The following is a 20,808-nucleotide window of genomic DNA, read 5'->3' on the forward strand; positions in this document are numbered from 1 at the left end:
AATTATGAGTGATTTTAAAAGGTGAAAAGAGCAATATAATAAAAAGTGACTGATTCAGATGTAGGTATCAATATTGTAGTTGTAATAAATAAAGCTTTAAAAATGACTATTCAATTAACATCCATCTTAAAGTCAATCAAATTATCAAGGATAAATGTTAAAATAGGATTGGCTTATTGAAATCTTACTTTGTGTTAAATCTAATCAACGTCCAGCTCAAGATTATCAACTAAATAATGCCCCCAGGGAAGCGTGTCATAAGACTCCGGAAGGTGATTTCTTTTATCATCATTAGGGCTGAGCGCAATCTTGCTTTGTGTTATGGTATAAACATGGTGCTTATCTGAGCGTATTAGATTCTGTGAGGCTGTCTTAGTTGTAAAGTTATCTAAACACTCGACGTAGTCTTCGAAGGTAATTTTAGTGTTTACAACAGATTTCTTAACCCCCTTCGCCTTCTTTGTCACACCATAATTTTTAATAAGTATCTCAATCTCATCGTCCTCATACTCCTGATCTATTAACTTCCCCTTCAGTTTTTTGATGTCATTATCTGTGATAGCTACTTTTATCGTGTATAATTTAGATCGGAGCCCTATGTAGTCAGTCATAATGCAGCCATTATTCTCATCCTTCATCATACCCAACACCTTCTTGTTAACCTGGGGAATGCCATAAATATTGTCTTTAGGATAGTCAGACGTGTCAAAGTGCCGATGACAGTCTGTTTTCATAGCTTCATAGGGATCTTTTTCCCGTATCTCCACGATCACACTATCGGTATCTGTATAGCAGGTCGTAAAGTTCTCACCAAACCTTCTATTTAAATACCCATAGTGAAAATCGTATATCGTAGTTTTAGCCAAATCCAGTATACTCATGCCCACATATATTGGTTTATCTAACCATATTTCCGCTCTACGCATCTCGACAGCTACCAAATTTTCGTTAAAAATAGTAACATTCTTAAACAATGGACTGCTTATTCGAGCTTCAGCTCCGTAACGACCCTCCCATTCAGTAAGCAATTTAATATCAACGCGCTTGCGTACATTTTCCATGGTCTTGCCGAACACAGCATTGTTCATAAGTTTGAAAAGATTTTTCTCTAATTCATTTTTCGCTGCCTTCCGGAGATTTGTATTCAAGTCAATGTATGACTTTAACCAAGGAGACTGCTTAAATTTCAGGACTCGGTGAATCTTTTTGAGCACCAATCCGTGAGCTAGCGCTTGCTTCAAGGCCCTGTAATGAATTACGTATCTTTCTTTATCATGAAGGGTAGCCATTAATTTGGTTTGCTCTCGCGGTCGTTTAGGGGGAAGCATAGTTTTAGAGTTCAATGATTGGGGGCAAAACGGAAGATCTTTATGACGATCGTGGATATGTTGGGGGTACGCCAGATCGACCTCGAGAAAGTACCCTTCAGAAGCATCGTCAGGTATGGACAGGACATCAATGTTGGCATCGACCCATTCGAAGCCTCCATATGGAAGGAATTGAGACATTGCCCAGCCATATTGATTATTGACATCGAAATACATCAGATATGAGTCGGGCTTCGATGGATCGTAAGATGTCATATACTTGTTATTAGCGTGGACGCGGCGTTTCGAGCAAACTTGACTCAAACCACCACGAATACCACGCTCCACAAACAGAAACATATCTGGATCTGTTAAAAGCTCCAGTTCCTGTTTTGTGTGCTTAAGCATTGCATCCCACGTGAAGCCGGGAAGAGTAAAGTAATTAGCTGGGTCAAGATTATATGTTTTGAGACAACTGGTTCGAAATTGCTCAAAGACGTCTGCAAGAAGAAGAATGTCCGTTTTCATGTATAAATCGACATAATCCCCGAGAGTGGAACAGGAGAATGAAGACCAGACATCTTGGGCTCTATGATAATGCCGACGGGGACATGGTTTATCGTCAAGTTTATTATAAAAAGACTCAATAGGAGGTAGAGACGTTTCAGTAAATTTTATAAAAGAATCAATATAATCATATGGCATGATTCCTTTCTTAGTTAAAAGATGAAAATTCTCCTCAGGAAGCGAAGTATATTGAGAGCGGAGATTAGGATATTCGGTCAAATAAGAAGAGAGCTTATCGAGAGAAGACGCCAAAAATCGAAAACTATCGATAAAACGGAATTTAATTCGAGCATCATTGAGGTGTTTCGTAAAAGAGATATATTTCTCCTTAGTAATAGGAAGAAGATCTACGGGACCTTTGATGTGTGTAGCAATATCATTAACAATAAAGTGGGCGGCATATCCACTAAGGTTATGAAATATCACTGGGATAGTGTGAGCATCTTTATAATTAATGTTACACCCTTCATGGGCAGCCCCTCTGTAGTTATGTTCTGGAGTGAGGTGGTTGTGGTCCCGCACTTTCTTATCATCGAGGGAGAAGCGCTGCTCGCAGATATGGCAATGAGTGGCTGCATGAAAATCACTCTCTTGCTGAGATGTCATATCTATATCATATGGGCACATAAACACTGTAGAAACATTCACAGCAAGCTGATTAAGTTCATCTGCGAACCACTTCATACAATCCTTTCCTCGATATGAGCTATAAAACGATAGGGTATCATCATATGAACATTTGAAAAAATACCCAACTGCTACAGGAATGTGTTCCTGATGTTTCTTAGGATCTCCTGTACGTTTTAGAGCACTTTCGAGATCTGCGTAAACGGTAAAGGGGGCTTTAATCTTATTCCAGAAATTCTTAAATCTTAGCATTTTACGACTTTGTTCTGGCATTTTGATGGCTGTTTCATTTATTCTTACACAATCGTTGGTGTGGGCTTCTAGCTGTGTAGACGATGAAAATGTTTGTAAACACCTATCACAGTTAACATCTGATCGCCCTTTGCAGCATGCCTTATGAACATTTAGCTTTTCCTTAGTAATAAAATAATGTAAACAACTATCGCAGAAATACTTTGTTCCCTTATCTTTACTTAATTGGTTGGAAAGCAGACGGGATAGATTTTTTATCCAAACGTAATGATATCTAATCGGACCTTGCTCATCATATGTATCTTGAACAAGAAGAAGATTCACATGTTTATCTTTCTTGTTCTTTGTTAGGAAGGTTGGGAGGGTCGTATAGTTTTCCTTCTCCTTTTTCAAAATGTATACGTTGATCGACATATTATTCTGCTTTTCAAAATTCGGAATCTGTTTGATGGTCATAGGCCACTGAATACCTTTAAGTTTTAATATGCTCGAGTAGTGCGGGTAAGATGTCATTAAATCGACATTTTTAGTTGTAGGGTATAATGCCGATATGATAGCCCATGCAAAGCATGCCTCGTCATCGTTCTTAACATTAATGCATGCCTGTTTTGTTTTTATCTGAGGGGGAAGTTCAATGTATGAGGAGCCAAGCTGCGGTGTAAATTTGTTAATGTTGACTCCCAGGTTAACAACTGCCTTTAGAGCCCATCCAGAATCGCGTTCTTGGAATTCTTCCAAGTCTCTGGAGATGGGCTCCACTACTTTTTTCTCAAACCATTCATCAAGATTCGTATCTCTATAGATGGGGGAGTTTGAAGTAGTGAAATACTTGGTATCATTAAGGACCTTATCTCCGCTGGCTACTTGAAATTCTCCACCAAATACCATATTCACCTTTACTGCCTCATTTTGCTTAAGAGCGTTATGAATTCTACGTTTGAATAGGGCTTTGCAATCTACCAGGAAACTACCCGGGTCCTTGTGTTTAAGGTTTGAGATGACTCCAGTTCTAATTCTTGAATTAAATGCAGATATAGAGTCATCCCATTGTACCCTTTTGTAAGCAGTCTCCGGTCGAGTGTTAAGTCCCGCCCCCTTCTTCTGTTCGGCTTTTAGTTGGTTTCTTAACGTTTTCACCTGCCGCATCTGGGATTCGAGGTGCTGCTTTTCACCAATCGTCTTGGCATATCTCATGGAGTTCCTTAATTTTTTGGATGTCTTATTACATTCTATCGAATAATACAGAGCGTTTTCGAAAAAATCCTAAAACAAACAGTGCGGAATAACAAACAGTAGCTGGTAGCAAAATCTCCAATTTAAGATTTGCTGATGACACTACACTTATAGCAGCAAATGAGCAAGAAATGCTTGATCTCCTTCGAAGAGTTGAGTAAGAATGCTGCGCATACCTTGGACAGCTCATAGGACAAACGTTTCCATTGTAAACCAACTCGACATTAAATAGAGGCTGTCCACAATATGTATGCAACGAATTCTACAATTCATCAGTCACGTGGTTCGCAGAGGTGACGATAGTTTGAAAATATTAATCTAGAGGACGATTACCAACTAGATAGTCCGACCAAATTATGAATTCAGCTGAAAACTCATTCCGCGAAGTTCTTAGAGTAGCTGAAGATAGAGACCAATGAAACAGAATTGTTAGGAATATTGGAAGAAATCATGATCCTCAGTAATGGGGAAACGACAAGAGAGAGATGATACATGAAAGTATCAGTAGGTTTTAGTTGTCTCAAGTTATTTCGGATTTTTTTTTTCGTTTAGTTATAAGTTGTCTCTTTAAATCCTTATTCATTGTAGGTATCAACGTCTGAACAGCTTTGAATCAGGTCTTGATCAGGTCTCGATCAGGTCTCGATCAGGTCTCGATCAGGTCTTGAACAGGTCTCGATCAGGTCTTGAACAGGTCTCGATCAGGTCTCGACCAGCTTTGATCAGGTCTCGATCAGCTTTGATCAGGTCTCGAACAGGTCTGATCAGGTCTCGAACAGGTCTTGAACAGGTCTCGATCAGCTTTGATCAGGTCTCGATCAGCTTTGATCAGGTCTCGAACAGGTCTTGAACAGGTCTCGATCAGCTTTGATCAGGTCTCGAACAGGTCTGATCAGGTCTCGAACAGGTCTTGAACAGGTGTTGAACAGGTGGTGAACAGGTCTGAACAGGTTTCAAACTGGTCTAAATATATCTGTTCGATATCAGAACAGTTATGAAATTATTTAGTGTGTACATGTGTCAAGGAGCTTACTGAAGAGACCAGCAGATACCAACACAATTACTTAAAAAATATGCAACGGAAGGGCGAAGAGAGCATACATGAAGAAGATGAACACCTTCAAACATATTGGTATCATTCACCAGATATTGATAGAGCTTACGATCCACAGTATGTTTGGCAAACTGATAAATGGATGATGGGCGATAAGGAAATCAAATTTACTCCCAAAAATGTTTGGATTAACGATAACAAGTATACAGCTACTTGTGGGCTATATAATTTACTATTTTATAAAAATCCACAAGACTACGACAAAGGACAGCCTTAATTATAAAAAAAATATTAGAAGTCACATGTATGCATAGAGATTCCAGAGAATATTTGAGACATCAAGCATTTCCGGATAAATTTAATAAACTCATCAAGCCTTTGTTTAAAAATGAGCAACCACATCGTCGAGGCTGCTTTGAAAATGCCAAGAAAAATTAAAAAAAAAACGTCGCAATAGTGATGAACAATCTAATTGACAATTTAAACAGCGCACAGACATAGAATGCGAGACACCATCGTTTAACCGTTATGCCGTTAGGTCCATGTGTGAAAATGTTAAAATAAATCGGCTAGGGCATCTAGTTTTTTAATTTCCAACTTTAACAGTGTACTAGTACGAATTTAAATAAAAATAATAAAATAACGCATAGTGTTTTTATTACTTACCTAATGCAGCACTAAGATTGACAATTCATTTTTATAAAATAAAATGCAACACGATTACTCTCATACTGTTAAAAATTCATTACTGTCATACTGAGAATCAGCTATACTTGGTAGTATATTGTTAAAAAGAAGGAATACGGTAGAATGTAGCATAAAAAAGCTACTATTTTTTTAAATAAATCGTAAAATTATTTAAAAATATAAGGACAGATGTATCATACAATTTATAAAAACAAGAAATAATAAATAAACCATAAAATACTATTATCCTAATGTAGATAGCAATCAAATCCCGTCTCGTTTCTGTCTTATAACAAGAAAATGACAAAACAAGACGAAGTACTTGCTACATGTGTCATCAAAAGGCATTATTTTTGAAAATAAAACATAAATCAACAAAAAATATGTGGACAGGTACATCATACAATTCGGAAAAAACAAGAAATAAAAAATATTTGTAAATCAAATTAGAAATTAGAAATAAACCGTATAATCAAATACCTTTAAAAGAAATAAAATTATATTAATTTGTTATTATGTGCTAAAAATAATTGCAGAAAACAAGAAATCTCTACATTTACTAAATACACCTACCTTATAAAAGTATACACACACACACTTCACTGAATTCACTATTTCTTTCGCTCATCTATAATGTTCTTGTTAGATTCTGTGATTTTATACCCTCTCTTATCTCAGCTTAAAATTCTAGAACAAAATAATATATTTATCGTTTTTATTAGTAGAAACCGCATCATAAAACTGATCTTTTTGACCTGTAAAAATGTAGTTTGATAACAACTTATTTACGTCAGAGTTGACCTTTTTGACCTGTAAAAATGTAGTTTGATAACAACTTATTTACGTCAGAGTTGACCTTCTTGATCTGTAAAAATGCAGTTTAAAATATTTCTATAAAAATAATTCTAAGTCTTTGATTATTCATTTCATACAAATTATATAATATTTTCGTAAAATATACTAGGATTTGATATTGATTTTTCATTTCTTCTTTAAGTACATTGTGAACGTTGGTTATTAATTTGGAAATTCTGATGTTGCTTACGTACGGCACTTCTGAATAGTTCGACCAAACGTAAACATTCGCATTGCGCAATGCGCATCCATGTGCATCCAAACCACTTCCACAGATTTTGGACCCACGAATGTTTTCTTCTGACCAACCCTTGCGTACTGTCTATTTTGTCCTTGATAATAAATTGTGTTCACGATTTCTTTCTATTTTCCGATTATGTGGATTAGCTCCACGTTGGCTACATGTTCGGTCTAGTATATACGAAGATTGCGTCGGTACACCCACATTTCAAATGCAACTTCTTTTTCTTCTTCTTCGTGAGCGTCTAGACCTTTCTAATGGTATATTGTATGGAGCACTTGGTGCAAAATTGAGCGAATTAGGATTTGCTAGAGATCAAACTGCGATAAGCGATCATTCTTTGCCAATGGTTTTGTTTTAGTGTCAATAACAATAAATAAGCGTTTGCAGTTCGACCAAGCTACCGCAACGGCCTTTATGGTACTGTACCATATATCTTTTGAATGGATAAGCGGAAATCGATGTATGACCCATCAAATTAAAGGATTTTGAATGATGAATTACGTTGTGATGTCTGTTTTAACAAAATGCCACGTATAATGCCTTTTTGATATCATATAGATAAGTTTTATATCGATATAATTAGTACAAGAGTATTGAGAATTTGACGTTGGTTCGTTTTATGATGTTTTTGGACATAAATAATGATCGTATCGCACTCGGTCAGTGATTTTCGTAATATGCATGAAAATACCTTCCTAATGGTATATTGTATGGAGCACTTGGTGCAAAATTGAGCGAATTAGGATTTGCTAGAGATCAAATTGCGATAAGCGATCATTCTTTGCCAATGGTTTTGTTTTAGTGTCAATAACAATAAATAAGCGTTTGCAGTTCGACCAAGCTACCGCAACGGCCTTTATGGTACTGTACCATATATCTTTTGAATGGATAAGCGGAAATCGATGTATGACCCATCAAATTAAAGGATTTTGAATGATGAATTACGTTGTGATGTCTGTTTTAACAAAATGCCACGTATAATGCCTTTTTGATATCATATAGATAAGTTTTATATCGATATAATTAGTACAAGAGTATTGAGAATTTGACGTTGGTTCGTTTTATGATGTTTTTGGACATAAATAATGATCGTATCGCACTCGGTCAGTGATTTTCGTAATATGCATGAAAATACCTTCCTAATGGTATATTGTATGGAGCACTTGGTGCAAAATTGAGCGAATTAGGATTTGCTAGAGATCAAATTGCGATAAGCGATCATTCTTTGCCAATGGTTTTGTTTTAGTGTTAATAACAATAAATAAGCGTTTGCAGTTCGACCAAGCTACCGCAACGGCCTTTATGGTACTGTACCATATATCTTTTGAATGGATAAGCGGAAATCGATGTATGACCCATCAAATTAAAGGATTTTGAATGATGAATTACGTTGTGATGTCTGTTTTAACAAAATGCCACTTATAATGCCTTTTTGATATCATATAGATAAGTTTTATATCGATATAATTAGTACAAGAGTATTGAGAATTTGACGTTGGTTCGTTTTATGATGTTTTTGGACATAAATAATGATCGTATCGCACTCGGTCAGTGATTTTCGTAATATGCATGAAAATACCTTCCTAATGGTATATTGTATGGAGCACTTGGTGCAAAATTGAGCGAATTAGGATTTGCTAGAGATCAAATTGCGATAAGCGATCATTCTTTGCCAATGGTTTTGTTTTAGTGTTAATAACAATAAATAAGCGTTTGCAGTTCGACCAAGCTACCGCAACGGCCTTTATGGTACTGTACCATATATCTTTTGAACGGATAAGCGGAAATCCATGTATGACCCATCAAATTAAAGGATTTTGAATGATGAATTACGTTGTGATGTCTGTTTTAACAAAATGTTCTGCATAAGGCTTCTGTGAGTTTATTATTAGTATTAATTGTCGAATCTTGTAATATGACACCACAGATTAAATGATTTTGAATGTTAAAGTACGTTGTGGTGTCTGTTTTACCAAAATGTTACGTATAAGGCCTCTTTGAAATCCTACCACTTAATATTAGCATTAATTGTCGAAACTTATCATATGACAACTTAAATTAAAGGATTTTGAATGATGAATTATGATGTGATGTTTGGTTTAAGAAAATACCACGTATAAGGCCTCTTTGGTATTCTATCATACGTGTTATTTGATTATATAAATTGATGCTTATACAATTATGGATCAGTCTATTTTTGAATATAAACAAGGATGGAGGTGTTTTTAATATGTGTTCTACTTCTACGTTTCATAGCAGCAACAGACGCCTTTTCCGAAGACGATGCTATGAAGTTTCTTCAACGATATGGATATATAGATAACAATTCTATAGCAGATTTCAATACAACGCTCCTACATTTCCAAGAACAATATAATTTATATGTGGATGGTACACTAAACGATGAAACCATATCATTAATGCAAAAACCTCGATGTCAAACTGGCGAAAACGATTACTCTCTTAAGGGAAAATGGTATAAACATAATCTAAGATGGTATTTTCCCCAGGCGAATCATGTGAAAGATATAATTCAATTAGTTGAACGAGCCTTGAAAATGTGGGAAGATGCTTCAAATTTGCATTTTACTAGAGTGACTGTTCCTGTTCCGAAACCAGATATCACTATAACAGCAGTTAAAAGAAAACATTATTTTCGCTCCAACTGTATGGGGAACCAAAAGTGTGGAATTCAGTTTGATGGTCCTGGTGGAAAATTAGCACATTCTTATTTTCCCATCGATAATGATACTTGCGTAGAAATACATTTAGACTTGGATGAAAAATGTAGTTATAATTTGAATGATACAGATTATGATTTCACCAATCTTTTTATGGTTATTCTTCATGAAATCGGTCACAGTTTAGGATTATTACACAGTAACGATGAGTCTGCTATAATGTATCCATGGTACCATAATAAAGTACGAAATATTAGTCAAGATGATATTAGTGGCTTAGAGGCTTTATACGGACGCAAAAGTACAGATGCATATATCCCTACACAAACTAGTGCACCAACACGGTCAACGTCGCATATATCGAGGGTGCATACTACAAGATCCCGTCCTAGACCAAACGAGATTATACCTCAACAATCAACGAAAGCTACACCACATTTTTGTGCTATTGAATATCCCTATATTCTCTTTCTAGCATATGATCCTCAGTTTAAAAACCATCATATGTATATAATACATGAAGGATTTGTGTGGAAAAATGATCTAAATGGACATATGGTACCAAATAATCCAGAGCATTTGAGTACTTATTTACCTAAACAAATAAGAAATATCTCGCATGTGTTTCAGAATATAGCTGGGAACTTAATTGTAGCATCAAATAACACTATGTACTCTGTATCATTTCCCAGCATAACTATTTCAAGAGATATACCTCTGTTTGTATTACCACCCCATGCTGAGATAAATGTGGTATTTCAGACTCACACCGGAAAAACATATATATGGTATGACAATACATCATTCATCATATACAGTTCGTTCGTGATCATTGAATCGACCGGTCGATTTATCGAGTGCGAAGTAATTAATACCAGTGTCCAATTTCGAATAATTTTGTTAAAATTTCGAGTGTAGTAGATTTTATAAAAAATTTAATTAACAGTGAGTGTATAATATGAGTGCCACCGAGGGGGGTGGTGAAGCCCCCCAAATTGGAACTCATTCTCCAAGCAGTGGTGACATGGATGTCCCGAATAATTGGGATATGGACGTCGAATCACAACGTAATGTATTAGACAAAAAAACAATAGAAAATATCAACATTCCAAATGTAAGTACAAATAATATTTCTAACGTAAAACATACGGAGACAACAACAGATATACAACAGAAACCAGTACGTATTGCAACTTTTTATAATAATGTCGATATCGCACCTTACTACGTGTATATTGAAAATAGTCTAGACAAATTCGATGGTAAATTAAACGCTATTAGAATAGGAGATATTTTGTTCAAAGAACATCCAGAGTTGGATTCCAAAATTAATTGCATAGATTCTATAGGGCGTAATAGGTTGAGAATTAAATTAAAAGACTATAAATCGGCAAATAATTTATTAAAATCGGTTAATTTAAAAAAATATAATTTGTTGGCATATATCCCTAAATTCATTACACATAAATTTGGTATAATAAGAAATATAGACTATGAGTTTGGTGAAGAGTATGTTAGAGGGAAAATAAATCCGTTTGATATGCATTGTAAATTTAGTGTGGAGGCGGTTAAACGAATGAATCGAAAAGTAGTTAAACAGGACGGTACTAAAGAATACGTGCCTACAAAAACCTTTTTTGTTACTTTTAAAGCATCTAGGTTACCACAATATATATGCATTAATCATGTAAGAATTCCGGTAGAACCCTACGAGCAAAAGGTCCTTTTATGCTTCAATTGTTATAGGTACGGACATTTAATTAAGCAGTGTAAAAGTAACGTTCGCTGTTTAAAGTGTAAAGATGGACACGAGACAAAAGACTGCAAAAAAAATTTAGTAGAAAAAACATGTTTCTATTGCCGTGGAAAACATTATACAAATCAAATAAAAGAGTGTCCAGAATTCGATAGACAAAAATCAATTAAAAAATTAATGACTGAGCAAAATTTATCTTATGCAGAAGCAAACACAAAAACCCCTAAAGTTACTTATGCACAAGTGGTCGTTAAAAATCCGGGACCGACCGAAATTTTAAACAATAAATATATAGCCGACAGTAATCATAATTTAAACAATAATTCTCATGACCTTCAGTTACAATCTAATATATTTCCCTCTTCCCAAATGCAGTCAAGCGGGCAAAAGTCGAGTTCGGTGCACTTCCAGCATTCTGCGGTTTCTCACAAAAGACCTAGGTTGGTGAGGTCTCAAGAACAGGATAATACACTGAATTTACATAAAAAAATTATATCACCAATTCATTTACCGAGTTCATCGACAGCCGTTTTCGAAAATCAAAATTACAAATCAAACTTAACATTGAATCAGTATCATCAAGAGACTTGTGTCACTGTTACGGAGAACGCTTTAGTAGGTTTAATTTTATCCATTATAGGAATCTTAAAACAACAAAATAAATTTGAAATTCAAGAATCAACTTTACTTAGTATTATTCAAGATAAATTTAATGCAATATCTGATGATGAGTTGTTTTAAGATCTGCCAGTGGAATTGTAGATCAGCTATATCTAATAAAGAAAACCTTCAAAATATGTTAATAAATGAAGATATAGATATTGCTATGCTTTCAGAGACGTGGTTTAAACCATCAAAATATGTAAATTTTGCAGGTTATAACGTTATTAGGGAAGACCGCCCTGACGGGTACGGCGGGGTGGCTTTTCTGGTAAAGTTAAATTTAAAATATAATGAGATTATTGTAAGACACTCCAATAAATTGCAAGCAAACTGTATCCAACTACTATCAACCAACAAAATCAGTATATTTTTTGTAAACATTTATGTTACTCCAAGAAGTTCCATAGGGACGGATGAGTGGGGCGAGTTTTTTGAATCTCTCCCGAAGCCATGTGTAATCGGGGGCGATTTCAATGCTCATCACACCGCTTGGGGATGTTTAACAACCAATTCTCAGGGCAACAGGTTACAAGATGCCATAGACAATACGGATTTGGTATTATTAAACGATGGCAGTCATACATTAGTGCCCACATTAAACAGTAACTCCTCAGCGATAGACTTAACACTCTGTTCATCAGGTATAGCACATCTTTTTGAGTGGCAAATTATGGACGATCCACATGGTTCTAACCACATTCCGATTTTAATTAAATTTAATTGTGAAATGAGCAGTAATGAAATGATGGTGTATAGTAGATGGATAACAAAAAAAGCCAATTGGAATAAATTTCAAAGCGAAATGGACGAACATTTTATAAATAATGATAATAATTATAATTACAGCCAATTTATTAATGCAATTAATAATGCAGCTGTAAAAGCAATACCACAGAGATATAAATATAAGCAAAATAAAAAAAATAAACACTGGTGGAATGATGAATGTCAGGCAAAAGTTAATAACAGAAAACAATTATTTATAATATACAAAACCAATCCAAACCTGCAAAATTTAATAAATTATAAAAGAGCTGATGCAATAGCAAAAAGAACGATAAAAATAACTAAAAAAGAATCATGGAAAATATATTGTCAGTCCTTAAATAAAACCACGCCTATGAAACAAGTTTGGCAAAAAGTAAATAGTTATAAAAATAGAAAACAAAACAATACACATTACATAGAATCAAGTGCTGAATGGATAGAGGATTTTCAAAATAAATTATGTCCAAAAGTTTGCATTTCTAAACCATTGCAACCTTGTTTATATGATTCCTCTGGAAATTCAGATAATTATTTAACAACGCCTTTCAGCATGCATGAATTGAATAGAGCTATGAAAAAAAATTGTAATACATCCCCTGGAAAGGATCAAATTCAGTATAACATGATATTTAATCTATCTTATTCCGGCAGAAATGCGTTGTTGGACATATATAATAATATATGGTTTAATAAAATACCAATTCCCAATGATTGGCTTGATTATATTATAGTCCCTTTATTAAAGCCTGGGAAAAAATCTAATAATTCAGATTCTTATCGACCTATAGCTATGGCATCTTGTTTATTAAAAACTTTTGAACGAATGATTAAAAACAGACTAGAACATTTTTTAGAATTCAACAAATTATTACCCGAAAACCAATTCGGATTTAGAAAAAATCGTTCAACGTTAGATAATGTGACTACTCTAGTTACTGACATACAAAGTGGATTCTCACACAATTTTTCAACAACCTGTTTATTCATAGATATAAAAGGAGCGTACGATAATATTCAATTAGACATTTTAATGGACAAGATGAAAAAGCTAAAACTACCGGAACTACTTATTTTTAATATTTATAAATTGTACAACGAGAGAAATATTTATATTCGTACAGTAGACAAGTTAATAGGTCCTCAAAAAGCCGCTGTAGGGCTTCCTCAGGGCAGCATATTAAGTCCTATTTTGTACATTATATACGCATTTGACTTCGATACTATATTCCATAGGAATATAAAAACATTACAATATGCCGATGATATATGTATATATACGGCGGAACAAAATATAGAAAAATGTCATCAAAACTTAGAGGTAGCTTCAGATTCATTAGAAAAGTGGATAAAGAATAACGGACTTTCCATTTCAGAAAATAAGTCAGCAGCTGTTACATTTACTAGGAAGAGGTTTCATCATCCGTCTTCCATAACACTAAAAAATTACACAGTCCCGTACCTAGCTTCAATTAAGTATCTAGGTATTACTCTAGATACGAAACTTAACTGGAAATCTCATATTCATTATATAACATCTAAGATTGAAAATGCTATAAACATCATAAAAGTTTTCAGCCATAGTAAGTGGGGGGCAGATCCGAATATTTGTCTTCTATTTTATAAATCTTTTATCCAGTCAATAATCGATTATGGGTGCGTATTATATGGATCGGCCTCTGAATGTCATCTTAAAAAGATTGATCAAATCCAAAATAAATGTCTACGAATCTGTAATGGGTATCTGAAATCTACACCCATAGTTGTTATGGAGGCGGAAAGTTGCATACCTCCACTTCTGTTAAGGAGACAATTCCTAAGTAATAAAAACTTATTTAAGATATACGCAAAAAATGACAATCTTACACACACAATTCATCAGTTAACTATCGAGGTTTTAACAAATCGTTATTGGAAATATAAAAAAACTCCTCTATTGATCGAAAGTTATTATAACTACCCAGAAATTAAGGACAATATATTGACTATTAACAACTTCACATCATTTAAACACTACGATAATCGCCCTGTATTTTATTTAATCGATGACTACCCCAGACTCCCGGAAAAATTACTAAATAAATATTTTCTTAATAAAATTCATCATCAATGGGAAAATCATGATTACATATTTACTGATGGTTCTGTAATTAACGGAAATACCGGTTTGGCTCTTTATCACGTTAATAAAAAGATAAAGCGACTGTATAAACTGCCTAAGGGATCGTCAATATTCACTGCAGAAATAGTCGGAATTAAATATGCACTAATCCATGCTCAATCCCTATCCGGCACTAATATAGTAATATTCTCTGACTGCAGAAGTGCATTAGAAAAGATAAAAAATATTAACATAACTGACCAGTATGACGATTTAATGAAAGATGTATATGAAGTACTTACAAAATTGAATAAAAATGGAAAGATAATTACATTATCATGGGTGAAAAGTCATTGTGGGATAGAATATAATGAGATAGCAGATATATTAGCAAAAAGAGCTACTACAGAAGGGGAGATGATTAACATGAAGCTACCTTTTAACGATCACGTAAGCCAAATGAAAATAACTATGAAAACTAAATGGCAGGAAAAATACGAAAAAGCCAACTCTGGGAAAAAGTTTAAATTGTTGCTTCCAAAAATAAAAACAAAACCATGTTTTTTTAATGTACATAATAGAAATTTTATAAAAACAATTTCACGAATCAGAAGTAACCATGCAATGTGTCCGGAATATAAACACCGTTTAGGTATCCAAAACGAAGATTACTGCGAATGCGGAAAACATGGTAGTTTAGAACATATTATATTAGAATGCCCGTCTATTCAACAAGAGATCTCTACACTACTTAATAATCTATATAAATTAAAAGTAGACACACCTTTTAACTTGTCGAGCTTACTAGCAACTGAGGATATACGAGTATATGAGGTTATTTATGAACATACGGTTAAATGTAAATTTAAATTATAAGCACACTAACATAAATCCTACTCTTTTGTATCCATTCCAGGGGTCCCCTCCCCCGTGTTACAATACCCCGCCGAGATGACCCTTCGGCAAATTAGCACTCCTTCTAAATCTCCTTTGTGATAACTAACAAATTTATATGAATGGTAAAAAAAAATAATTAAAAAGTAACCAATATAGTTAAAAAAAAATAAATAAATTAAAAAAAAAATGATAAAAACAAAATAAAAAAAATTAAAAAAAAATAAAAAATAAAAAAAAATATTAAAAAAAAATAATAAATAAATACTAAAAAAAAATAAAAAAAAAATAATAAAAAAAAAAAAAATATACGTACCTATATTAAAAAAAAATAATTTTAAAAAAGATACAATTAGGTACATTATAAGGATAACCATTAATGTAATATTGAGTATTATGTACAATAATATGTGTTGTTCATTAAATATAAGATAATATAAGATACACATTATGTGAAAATTAATACTTACCTGAAGCATTTTCCTTATAACTTTTACACACTTGTTCTGGCTAATTGGCTTAGTTCCAGTGCCATAAAAAAACACACACACACACATACATCATTCATCGAATATGACGATCTAATAGACCTAGTCATTAGCAGAGGCCTTATAAAGGACATATTTCCTGGAGTACCGACCACCGTTAAATCAGTGTTTAAATACATAGACGGTCATTTATACTTTCTAGATGGCAGCACTTATTATAAATATAATGAGTTTACAAAGAAAATGATCGAAATTGGCAGATTTAATTGGAACTTATTCGGGATTCCTTGTCCAGATGATGGCTTAGTTACACAGTTGAAATATTTACTGAATAAAGTTGGCTCTTTTTATAAATAACTTTGTAATATATTATATGAAATAATAAACTTGTTATCCTCATTTTATTATATCCCTTATTTCTATTGTACGATATCTAATATGAGATTAATAACTGTGACAGTTTCATATATACGATCTTGAAATCGCATTTGATTTAGAAATTCAATATGTTCTTTGTAAAGAGCAGGTGTATAATTAGAGGGAAATCCATGAATTGTCATTGTACGCTACACCATCCATTATTTTAAAGTACATTAAGGTTCATTAAGCGCGAAGGAAATAAAATATGGTATATATTTTATAGAAATTTATTATGGATATCTAAACATTACATTATAATTCATTAATCCATGATTAATACATTTACATTTAAAAAAAAGCCGTTCAGATTCATCGTTGGAGCAAAATGTTGTGAATTCATTATTTTTCTTTATGTGATGTATAAGTTTGCATGCATATCCTCTTCTCCGATGGTTAGGTAAAGTGTATACGTAATCTAATACTCTTGGTACATCGTGTTTTCCGAGTGGATCAAAGTCACGTTTTGATAATAGTGCAAATGATGCTGGTACTCCGCTGACATAAAGGATATAGCAAGTAACTTTTGTGTTTGTCATCCATTGATTAATATGTATGTCATTTACATTTAACTGCTTAATTTTTCTGAATGCGCTTGGACCTCTGAACAACTCAATTTTTTCCATCTTACTTCATCGAATGATTGATTGATACTGATTTTTGCTTTATTACAATTAGCGATAACCAAACAATTAAAAACCAATGTATAAATATCCCTATCATCACTATAACTTGATCTTTTTGACCTGTAGTTTGACCTTTTGACCTTTACAGTTTTCACTTATTGACGTCAATTTCTCTGATTTAGTTTTAAGTTTTCGATAGCCTGTCACAAAACAGGAGTCGGAAAAAATATCTAGTTTTAAGATTAGATAACCTAGAGTTATCGAACAAATTTACCCTCAATAATTCATTTTGAATACTACAGAACATAGTACCGAATGAATTAACACCAAAGTATCGATGTTTTAACATTAATTAGAATACGTAAAAGATGTTTAACAGATCAATAAAAAGATGTCTACTAAACCAAGTTACATAATAATGAGCTGATCTTAGTACGTAAGTTACGTATATTGCTATTATTAAACATATTATCATATAATGTAAAATAATTCATTCCTACTAACCATCATCCTTACTAACATGGCGGTCGATGTAGTCGTACCTTCACGTTGGTGACTGCTGTTAAGAACATATTTTTGTTTTTTCAACAAATTTATGTTCGACCGAATTGACTACCTTTCATTCATTGCATGCTTACATCATTTTTTATACATCGCTTTACACACATTCCGTCGCTTAGTTAGTAACATTATTTTATTAACGTTTTTAGATACTTATTTTAACCATTAGTTACTGCTTGACTGTCGTTGCTAACATTTTTCAAACAGTCTTTGTAGCTATGCACTCTAAATTAATTTATGGTCATAGGTAAAATATAGTACATGTATTTTTTATTTCAATAATACTGCTTATTACACTATGTTAAATGCCTTTTCTATGTCAACATATACATCATACCAGTATGTTTCCATTATTAACCCGAGACTGTAAGTACACTACCAACCTACAAAATATAATATTACCCGACTTACCGTAGATAAAATAAAGTATGCAACTCACAATACCATTTGTATTTGGTGATTTTCATAATATTACCTGACTTTCTGTAGATAAAATATTGTATGCAACTCACAATACATCTGTATTTAGTAATTTACATTTCTTTGCAAAGAGCAGGTGTATGATTGGAGGGAGATCCATGTATAGTAGTACTCAATCAGAGAATATAATATTGAGGATGTTTGTTGGTTTGGGCATACTGTAAGAATGGTATACGCTCTTCGACATATACTATTTCTAGTAATACCTCATAGGCTGCTGCACGGTATATCGTTTTCAGCGACACCTCGTCTGTATCTTTTATGAATTGTTTTGAAAAAGAGAGAGAGAGAAGCCATAGGCTGAACATATAGATGCTAGATGGCTTGGACATAGTTACAAGTTGTAGCAGGCGGCCATGAGAAGTCGGTTTGTTTAATAAAACGAAAGAACTCTAATACACGAAATCTAATCTCACATTAATTTGACACATTAACATAGGTCCAATGGCAATGACGATACGATATAGTGCTGTTTTGGTAATGTTATCATGTTTGTTTTCTTCTCGATTGGCGTATCTCCATTCATTCTATGTCTCTTACACTAAAATCGGGTCAATAGCAACGGAGATACGAAATAGTGCCGTTTTGATAATTTCTATATATGGTTGTTTTTTGCCCTAACGAATTCGCTATACCCTCCTCTTTCATTTAACGTTTTAATCATTAAAATCAGACCAATAATAACGGAGATATGTAGTAATGCCCTTTTGATAATATCTTTGCGTTTGTTTTTTGTATTAACGTATTCGTTACCCCCTCCGCTGTCCAACGACCCCTCACACGTAACGATCCGATGAGCCGTCGCGCCTCCAACACAAAAAGAGTCAAAAATGAGCAGAATGAACCTTAGCGATTTTATTCGTTTTCCCATAAGAAATAACATGGGGCGCCTCCACCAAATAGCCCGTTCCCGTATAGCCCTTTTACTACCGTAGTATCTTTTGATTTGCATATTTAGTCTGGTCTGGTAGTTGAATTTAAAATTTGATATCAATACGTATCATTTTTAATATTTTTACGCGTATCTAACTACGCATTATTTTGAGTATCACATGTTATTTGATATTTCATCATTTTCATGTACTTTTATTGTCTATTATTTATGTTCATACACGAATATTACATTTTACGTCACTATTCCACTAATTTTTACAAATTTGATAAATATTTTGACTTGCAATAATATTCGCTTATATTTTGTTTATTTTTTATGTTCTTGCACATTTAAATGATATTTTGCGAATTGATAACGCCGTTTTGACACTAACTCTAAACGTTTTTCATAATTTTGCAATGATTTTTACATTTTTTATAACTTTTTTTCCATATATATACTAACTTTTTTTTATATATATACTAACTTTTTTTTTGTTTTCTATATATATACTAATTTTTTTTTACATTGTTGGTACATATGGATTTCATGCCTTTTCGACTTTAACTTTGACATTTTCTTGCTGTCACGTTTGTGTTTTAGTCATTTTAGGCCCTTTTTTTGACCAACTGCTTGTTTCTGGCCCTTGTGTGCTCCCTGTCGCGGTAGACTGCATTTGTTCCAAGTTTCTGCAGGACTTGGACAAATTTTGGGTCTCCGATGGTAGGGTTGCACATACAGGGTGCGGCAAAAGTCAGTTCTCCGATTTGCATAATCGAAAAATATCGGAAAATGAAAATGCAAAACGTTTAATTAAGTCGTAAATTTGGGTTACAAAGGTGCATATAAAACTCTAAGCTTTATGTTCGAACTGGTGTCCATCTTCCTCGATACAACGTTCACAACGGCTCGCAACGCTACGGCATGTTCGGTTGAGGATTGCCTTGTTCTGACGGAGGTGTTCAAATTCTTCCTCAATAATTGTCTTCAACTGTGGGAGAGTTTGCGGTCACCTAGCATACACACTATTCTTCAGCAGACCCCATAAAAAGAAATGGCAAAAGAAAAACGCGTTCTTATTTCGTGTACTTGCCGCCCGCCTGCATGCTTAACTCGTTACTAAAAACGCACCGACACTCACAACGAACAGCAACACGCGACAGACAGATGAACGAAACTCAAGGTTAACCCTACAAACAGTAGGGAACACCCGTTATGCGAGGCCGATTGTTAGCATGTACTTATCGCGCTTATGCACGAAATTTCATAGCGGGAACTGACTTTTGCCGCACCCTGTATATAAGGGAGAAATATGCATGAGGTTAATACTTTTATTGGTGGAATCAGACGAATTTTCCAAGATTTCTACGTTGTTCTCACCGATGTTAGAAGGTGTTCGATTTGCGTAGAAATCTTCGAAGTAGGGGGGGGGGGGATAACACCAGGTGTTGATTCCAGTAATCAACACACGGCGTGCCTTTTTCCTCCCCTCTCACCCCTTTGCCCTTTTGGCACTCAGATACTCAAAAGTTTTTTTTCTAACATGCACAGTTGTCTCACAGTGCATCATTTTGCACGTCTCTCTTTCTTTTAGGGTCCATCGCACCCGTTTGTACAGTAAGTTGGTGGGAATAGCAGCACCCACACCCAACTTTCGATTTTTTTTTCTGTCGTTC

The 20,808-nt window shown here is 34.0% G+C and overlaps 3 protein-coding genes across 3 annotated transcripts; 1 reads left to right on the forward strand and 2 right to left on the reverse strand.

Moving 5' to 3' along the window:
- Positions 1-200: 200 nt before the first annotated feature.
- On the reverse strand, positions 201-3,947 carry LOC126891455 (uncharacterized). Its single transcript, XM_050660631.1, has one exon. It carries the CDS (start codon positions 3,945-3,947, stop codon positions 201-203), a length of 3,747 nt encoding a protein of 1,248 aa, XP_050516588.1.
- A 5,092-nt stretch (positions 3,948-9,039) lies between these two features.
- LOC126891456 (matrix metalloproteinase-18-like) lies at positions 9,040-10,425 on the forward strand. The gene has a single exon (XM_050660632.1). The coding sequence runs from the start codon at positions 9,040-9,042 to the stop codon at positions 10,423-10,425; it is 1,386 nt and encodes a 461-aa protein (XP_050516589.1).
- A 6,309-nt stretch (positions 10,426-16,734) lies between these two features.
- Positions 16,735-17,325, reverse strand: LOC126891694 (uncharacterized). Its single transcript, XM_050660955.1, has one exon. It carries the CDS (start codon positions 17,215-17,217, stop codon positions 16,825-16,827), a length of 393 nt encoding a protein of 130 aa, XP_050516912.1. The 5' UTR covers positions 17,218-17,325; the 3' UTR covers positions 16,735-16,824.
- Positions 17,326-20,808: the final 3,483 nt, after the last annotated feature.

The sequence above is a fragment of the Diabrotica virgifera genome, chromosome 9 (assembly GCF_917563875.1).
Source record: "Diabrotica virgifera virgifera chromosome 9, PGI_DIABVI_V3a".
Lineage (NCBI taxonomy): Eukaryota > Metazoa > Arthropoda > Insecta > Coleoptera > Chrysomelidae > Diabrotica > Diabrotica virgifera.

Excerpts from the sequence above, each read along its gene's own strand:
- LOC126891456 (XM_050660632.1), top strand. The coding sequence starts at position 9,040 with ATGGAGGTGTTTTTAATATGTGTTCTACTTCTACGTTTCATAGCAGCA.
- LOC126891694 (XM_050660955.1), bottom strand. The coding sequence starts at position 17,217 with ATGGAAAAAATTGAGTTGTTCAGAGGTCCAAGCGCATTCAGAAAAATT.
- LOC126891455 (XM_050660631.1), bottom strand. The coding sequence starts at position 3,947 with ATGAGATATGCCAAGACGATTGGTGAAAAGCAGCACCTCGAATCCCAG.